This window comes from Manacus vitellinus, unplaced genomic scaffold, assembly GCF_001715985.3.
Source record: "Manacus vitellinus isolate BGI_N305 unplaced genomic scaffold, ASM171598v3 scaffold_46_pilon, whole genome shotgun sequence".
NCBI lineage: Eukaryota > Metazoa > Chordata > Aves > Passeriformes > Pipridae > Manacus > Manacus vitellinus.
Genome location: NW_021940578.1, coordinates 5,439,101 through 5,446,679, shown reverse-complemented (window position 1 = coordinate 5,446,679; position 7,579 = coordinate 5,439,101). Strand labels below are relative to the sequence as shown.

General features: G+C 58.4%; 1 protein-coding gene across 1 annotated transcript in view; it reads right to left on the bottom strand.

The window, feature by feature from the left end:
• Nucleotides 1-7,579, bottom strand: part of AGRN (agrin) — a 117,797-nt gene that overhangs the window by 5,437 nt on the left and 104,781 nt on the right. The window contains exons 29-36 of the mRNA XM_029962403.1: nt 7,459-7,573; nt 7,234-7,330; nt 6,811-6,975; nt 6,598-6,709; nt 5,606-5,617; nt 4,649-4,765; nt 3,972-4,161; nt 3,293-3,380 (exon numbers count right to left, since the gene is read on the bottom strand). Coding sequence (XP_029818263.1) covers nt 3,293-3,380; nt 3,972-4,161; nt 4,649-4,765; nt 5,606-5,617; nt 6,598-6,709; nt 6,811-6,975; nt 7,234-7,330; nt 7,459-7,573 — 896 coding nt within the window. The remainder of the gene's footprint in view (nt 1-3,292; nt 3,381-3,971; nt 4,162-4,648; nt 4,766-5,605; nt 5,618-6,597; nt 6,710-6,810; nt 6,976-7,233; nt 7,331-7,458; nt 7,574-7,579) is intronic.

The window sequence follows — 7,579 nt, the reverse complement described above, 5'->3', positions numbered from 1 at the left end:
CATCCTACACAGAACCTGCCCAGCGCGAGTGGGGAGCACCAGGAACTGTCCTGGAGGTGGATGAGTCGCCTCCAACACGTTTGGAAGTGGTGGCTTAGCCAGGGGGGAGCAGGATAATGCCAAGGAGGGAATCCAGCCCTGTGCTGGTGGGGTGGGGATGCTCCAATGTGCTCCTGGGGTCTGGAGCACAGCTCTCTGAGGGGTGGTGGAGGGAGCTGGGGGGGCTCAGCCTGGAGGAAAGGAGGCTCAGGAAGGACCTTCTCACTCTCTACAACTCCCTGACAGGAGAGGGGAGCCAGGTGGGGGTCAGGGTCAGTCCCTTCTCCCCAGGGAACAAGCGACAGGACGAGAGGAAACGGCTCAAGTTGCACCAGCAGAGGTTTAGTTTGGATTTTAGGGAAAATTTCTTCACTGAAAACGTGGTCAAGCTTTGGAACAGGCTGCCCAGGGCAGTGGTGGAATCATCACCCCCTGGAAGTGCTCAAAAAAGGTGTGGATGTGGCATCTGGGGATGTGGTTTAGTGCTGCTGGGTTAACAGCTGGATGTCATGATTTTAGAAGGCTTTTCCAACCTCAATGATCCCATGATTCCATGATCCAGTGTTCCTGGTGCTCACCCACACTGCTGGGGTGTGGATATCCCAGGGACACACTGCTGGGGGAAGGGAGCTTTGGGTCCTTGGCCCTGCACAAGAACCCTTCCCTGCAGGAATTCTCTTGGAATCACAGAATCACTCGGGTTGGGAAGGCCCTCCAAGGTCATCCAGCACAGAGCTCGCCACTAAACCACATCCCCAGTGCCACATCCACACATTTTTGGAACACTTCCAGGGGTGGTGCCTCCACCACTGCCCTGGCCAGCCTGTGCCAATGCCTGACCACCCTTCCAGTGGAAAAATCTTCCCTGATATCCAACCCCTTGAGGCAACTTGAGGCCGTGTCCTCTCGTCCTGTCTTTGGGGTGTTGCAGAACGGGCTCCCATGGAGTGGAACTGTCACACACAGCCTCTNCTCTCGTCCTGTCTTTGGGGTGTTGCAGAACGGGCTCCCATGGAGTGGAACTGTCACACACAGCCTCTGAGTCAGCCTTGGGGCACTTGGAGAACAGGGTGTGCGTGGAGAAGGGGAAATCCAGGAGTCCAGCTGTCCCTCTGGCACTGCAGGTCCCGTGTTACATTCAGCTCCAACTACATGTATGGATAAAAATGGATGTGCCAGTAAAAAAGGTACGGGCATGTCATGGCCAGCAGAGCCCAGAGAAGCACTGGCAGTGTTAGTCCTGCCCAGGGCACACCCCAGTGTCTGCCTGGAGGCACAAAAAACCCCTACTTTTATGGGTCCCTCAGCCTGGCAGGGCTGGCAAGGGTGGCAGCCACATCCCAGCAGAGGAATATGGGGAGAAACACTAAAGCTCCCTCACAGGATGGGGCATGCACAGCCAAAATAGGCTGGACCAGGCAGGGAGGAGTCTGGGAATGGTGGCCTTCCCTTTGCAGAGCACTGGAAGAGGCAGGACACCTTCTGCTCATGGCTCTGGGGGTGCAGAGGGACAGCGGGGCACTGGTGCGGGTCACTACAGGCTCTTGCTGCTGGAGGGCACTGCCCAGCTCAGGAGGATACTGAGGATGCTCCTGAAAAGCCCTTTCCAAACCCAGGGCACCTCCCCAAGTGCTGTGAACATGCAGGTGATGGCTCTGTGGCTCCCCAGGCGCTGTCACACATGCACACACCAGCTCAGCCCCCCACGCCCCTGCCTGAGCCCGGCTGGGAGAAAATGAGGTGAGATGGGGATGGGACAGGCAGGAATCTCTCCAGCTCTCCCCCAGACACCTGGGAATAGATCTGCATGGAGCAGGGCTTCCATTCCACCCCTGGTGCTCAGCAGGACAGACAGACAGACAGCAAATCACAGCTGTCAAGGCTGCTCTAGGGGAGAAGTTTCTGCCCATTCACCTGCCCAGACCCTTCTTCTGACCCTCTGTCCCCACTGCAACTTCTGAGGGGCTCCCAAGCCACACACTCTGGCTGGGGAACATCCTCCCAGTGCCCTGCCTGGCCTCCCCTCTACAGCAGCAATGCCCCATCCATGGTGGAAAAACTCAGGGCAGGATCAGCACCCTGGATTTCCATCGGCTGCTGATGGAACAGTGAGTCACAGGAACCTTCCTCCTCTGTGCCCAGCCTTAAACTGTGCTTAAAGAACTCTGCTGAACTTAAAAAAAACCATGCTAAAAAATGAAACTATGGAGAGCTGGGACAACATCTGGCTGTGGCAGAGCCAGGACAACACATGGTTGTGGCAGAGCTGGGTCGTGCAGCTCCTGCAGCTCCATGTCTGGGCACCAAGAGCTGTGGTCAGTCCCTGAGTCCTCCTCCCCCCAAAACAGGAACACCTGCCCGTGGCAGACCCCAGGAGAGGGCCCAAATTCCTCCCCCCATCCCTGCCCTGTGCTCCCCCACGGGTGGGCTGAGGTTGGGGTGCTGATGGTGAGGGCAGAGGGGAGCAGGGAGGGCTGTACTTACGCAGGGATCTCATTGCCCAGGTGGCTTGAAAACAAAGAAACAGGGACATTGAGAAGGGACAGACAGACAGAGAGACTGACAGACAACAGCTCAGCACGGACACCCTCCCAGGCAGGGTGTTAGGACACAGGGAAGTGAGGGTGTGACGGGCAGATGGGTGAAGTCTCATCCAACACCCTCTCCCAGTTGCCCTGGAGCTGGGAATTAACCAGAGGGACACAGTGGTGAGGAAGGAAGGGCACTGAGCCAGGCCACAGCGGAACCAGAGGGTCCTGAAGGAGAAACATCCAGCCCAGAGGCCGTGCAGGACCTCAGGCAGCAGCTCTGCCCACCCTGAGAGAGCAGCCCCAGGGAGCAGCACGGCCACAGACACCACAGGGTGCACCCCAGCACCCCCAGCACGGGGCTGGGCAGAGCCTGGAGAAGGTCAGACGGGTCCCACAGCAGGGATGGCCCAGCTGTGCTGGCAGAACAACCCCTGTGGCACAAACAGGCAGGGACACAAAGGATGCAGCTCCATCCCACCCCCAGAGCAGGCTGTGCTGACCCAGGTGCCCCACACACAGCCAGACCTGAAGCTGGCCAGGCACTGCTGTTTTGGGGCAAACCCTCTGCCAGCAAGGCAGTTTTAGAGGTGAGGGCTGGAACTGGCTGCTCAGAGCCCCAGTTTGGTTTGCTTCCCTTTGGAATTCCTTGATCCCAGCTCTTCCTCCTGCTGTCAGCCCTATCTCCTCGTCTGGAGCTCAGTTCAGCCCAGCAGCCCAGTTACCTCTTGGTGACAGCGTTGTGGTACTCCATGTATGTCCTGCCATCAAAGGCAATGGCCTCTGCATCCCCAGCAGCCTTCTCGATGATCACTGGGGGTGGGAAAGACAAGAGCTGTCAGGATCCACCCCTGGAGACCAGGAAAATCCCCCTTTACACTGAGCATCCCTAAGAGGATGAAGGCAAGCACCAACCTGCCACCCCCTGGGGCGTGCCAGCCCCGTGGCACTCCAAGCAAGCCCCTGGAGAGGTTTGCTGTGGCTTTGGAGTAGGGAATTTCGGGACCATTTCCCTGTTTTGCAGCCAACAGCCATCAATTGTCAGTCAAATTTAAACTGGAATTTCAGTTTGATGGCTTCAAACTTTATATAATAAAGAGGGAAGGTTTAGATTAGATATTGGAAAGAAATTCTTGGCTGTGAGGGCAGGGAGGCCCTGGCACAGGTTGCCCAGAGAAGCTGTGGCTGCCCCATCCCTGGGAGTGTCCAAGGCCAGGTTGGAGCCACTTTGCCTAGGGGAATGTTCTCCTGCCCATGGAAAATGAGATGATTTTTAAGGTCCCTTCCAACACAAAACATTCCAGGACTCTACGAAGGACGAGATCTCCTGCACTGTCCTGCTGCCACCAGCCACGTCTGGTAGCGTGGGTGAGGGTCCACCCCCAGCCCACCCTGGTCCCTCACCTTTCTCACAGTGGGCCCCGTGGAAGCCCCTCTGGCAGGCACACTCGTAGCTCTCCAGCCTGGGGCTGCAGGTGCCCCCGTTCTGGCAGGGGTTGGGTTTCTGGGTGCAGGGGTGGCCCCGGAAGGGCGAGATCTCGATGGCGCTGCGGATGTTCTGCTCCGTCAGCAGGGGATCCCCCTTGATGGAGATCTGGCACGTGCAGGCAGGAGGAAACACAGCAGTTATGTCATCCAGGAGGTGGGGAGGCCCTGGCACAGGTTTGCCCAGAGAAGCTGTGGCTGCCCCATCCCCTGGGAGTGTCCAAGGCCAGGTTGGAGCAAGCTGGGCTAGTGGGAGGTGTCCCTGCCCGTGGCAAGGGGTGGAATGGGATGGGCTTTAAGGTCCCTTCCAACCCAAACCATTCCATGATTCTATGGTGATCCTCCACCATCCCATCTCTCTGCCATGGGGGGACAGAGGGCAGTGTCCTTGGGGATAAGGGGAGATGGGAACCAGCCCCAAGCCCCACGTGTTCCTCTGACACACCTTTGCCTCCCCTCCTGCCACTTTTCCACCAGGGGTGCTCCCCGTGGGCCCCACAGGCCCACTGCCAGGCTCCTCCTCACTCCCCTCCAGCAGTACCAGGGCAGATGGCACATCTCCCAGCTGGACACTGGGCTGCCCAGCAGGACCTTACCCTCTGCACAGCCCCCTCGAAGCTGGTGGAGATGGCAGCTGCTCGAGCCAGCTTGCTGAAATCAGGGGCTCCTCCAACGTAAAACGGCTCCTTCAGGTTCAGGTAGGTGTGAGGCACCTGAGGAGGAGAGGGGAGATGATGGAGAAGATGTCAGGATATCCCTGGGTGTCCCGTGCAGGCCCAGGAGTTGCCCTTGATGAGCCCTGTGGGTCCCTTCCAGTGTAGGATGTTCTCTGATTCTATGAAAGGGGCCTCCAGGAAACCTCCTCATGCCAAGCTGCGAGGTCCCACCCACCAGCAGGCACCTGGAAAAGGTTCCCTGGGGGTTTAATTTTGGGGAGATGCTGTTCTGATGCTCTCAGGCATGAAGGGGGGGCTCTGGTTTTGCATGACCCCCAAACCAAGTAACCAAAGTCTCTCCGGGGGTGATGTTCAAACCCAAACACATTCCAGAAGGATTCAGCTTGGGTTCTCCTGGCTGCTACAGGTTGCCATGGCTAGAGGAGGTTCTCCTGCATCCCACATGGTGTGTGTTTGGAGGAGAAATCTCCCTCCTTGCTGTCACCCTGTGGTCCCATCTGCCCAGCCTGGAAAATCCCAGGCGAGTCTCCAACCGCAGGGTTCTCCAAGCAGGAATGCTGTCCCTTCCTGGGCACCTGGGATGGAGCCAGGGGCACAGCAGAGATGGAGTTATATGGATCACTAGCTAGTGCTTCGTGGAGTTAAAAAAATGATCAGGTTAATCGAAATGCTTCCAGAACAAAATGCAACAACTGGCTGGGGATGAATGATGGAAGAGGAAAGGAGTGTCTCTAATCTAAAGAGATCCTAAAGCTGCTCGGTCAGATGGGAAGGGGAGGGGGTGAAACACTGGGATCTGGATGGAGAACAACAAAAAAAGAACGAGGTGCCAATGGCAGATGAGATGGAGGTGTGGTGGTTCATACTTATCTTTACCTTACGGGATTTCTGGGATCCAGAGACAGCAGGGGAGGGAAAATTACAAATGGAAATCAAAGGGAGAGAGAAAAAGAGAGAGAGAGAGAGAGAAAAAGGGAGATCAGTGGGTGACATTGCAACATGCAGGGCCACAAGACCCCCGCTGCCACCAGTGCTGGGGTAGCCAGGGAGGGGAAGGGGGGCTGCAGAAGGTGACAGGAGGGTCCCTGCCACCCAGGGGTGAGCTGTGCTGGGAGAGAAGCTTGAGAAGAGCAGAGTGAGGGGAGGAAGAAATCCCTTCTTTTCCAGGAATGCTGTGTAATCCTGGTGCTGCACTTCTAGGTGGATCTTATAGATGAGTTCAGCAGCAATCAGGGCTTTTCCTGCAGTATCAGCTTCCCAGCTGGAAAGGGGGGGTTAAAGGAACCCCAGGGGTCTGCAGACAGAAGTGCAGAGGGACAGGGGACGGGGAGAAGTTGGAGGGGGAAGCTGCCAGCTGGGAAACAGAGAGGAGGCACTGATGGATTCAGCAGCAGCAGTGCCAAGGGGCTTTCCCTGCTCTGTGACCTCCTCCTGGCTGAGCTCTCTGTGCTGGGGGGGCTCTTGAGCCCCCACCATGGAGGGCACAGTCTCAAAGCCACAGGTAGCACAGGTGCCTCACGTGCCTGCCCCGATCCAGGGACAGTCGAGGATCTGAGATAAAGGGTGGGGAGGTGGATGTGTGTGAGGGGGGGGCTCAAAGGCATTCCTGACACCTGGCAGGGGCTCTGCAGCCCTGTGTGCAGGGCACAGGGAGGCAGCAAGGGCTGGGAGAGGTGTGCAGGGAGACAGGCACGCTCTGCCTGCAGCACCCTCTCCTCCCCGGGGCCTGCCCTCTCCTCCTCCACCTCTGAAGCCACGTGTGCCACAGGGATTAAAAACCCAGGAGCCTGGGGAATTCTCAGCTCGTTCCACACGTGACAGGAGCAGGGCTGGAAGCCCAGAGAGCCCCTCCTGAGCCACCAACTCACCGGTGACTCCCCCATCACCCTCTCGCCGTTGTTGATCCTCATGACCCCCTTGCGCCCGTTCCTCTCCAGCAGGACACTCGTCCAGGTGTTGAGGGGAACCGGCTCTTTGCTCCTGGGTGGCGAGAAGGGGGGAGAAGACACACAGGTGAGAGCTCTGCCATCAGCAGAGCGCTGAGAAACCTCCCCTGAGCAGCCCAGGCTGGGCCCCCTCACCTGAGCACGGCTGCCCCCTTGCCCAGGTCGTATCTGTACTCCAGGTACCCGTCGTGCAGGGCCAGGGACACGAAGTCCCCCTTGCCATCTGTCTTCTGGCCGTTGTAGAAGATCATTCCATTGGGGTTCTTGGCCAGGAACACAACTTCCATGGACATTTTCTCCCTGAGGAAAGAAGGGTTATGGATAACCCTCCAACCCAGCAGCCCCTCGTGCTCTCTTCCTCCACCCCCACGCACTGAGCCCTTGGAATAACTCTGCCTGCCCGGGACTAGGAGATTGGCAGAGTGATGCCACCCCTGCAAGGCACCCTGGGTGGGTGAGAGGCACACCTGCTGTGCTCAGGATGCTGCTCTGTGGTGTCTCTTTACCCACCAGGCAGGTGATGCCCTCATGGGCCACCCTCATGCCCCTGGCACTTACTGCAGGTCAGGAACGAAGGTCTGCAGCCCGTTCAGCTCCAGGTAGGAGAAGCCATTGAACTCCGGGAGGAAGGGCATGGTGTGGTCCTGCTCTGTCACTGGGCACAAACGAGGGGATGGTGAGGGAGAGGAGGCAGAGCAGCTTCAGCCAGTGCCCCGGGCTGGGCACGCTGAGCTCCGTCCACCCCCTGCCCCAGCCCCGCTCCTCCGCCGGCTCCCGTCCCACCTCGCTCGCAGAAGTCTCCTTCCCGGCCCATGGGGCAGGCACACAGGGCACCCCCCTCGGGCAGCACCAGGCAGGTGGCAGAGACGTGGCAGGGCGAGGGCTCGCAGGGGTTCCTCTCGTC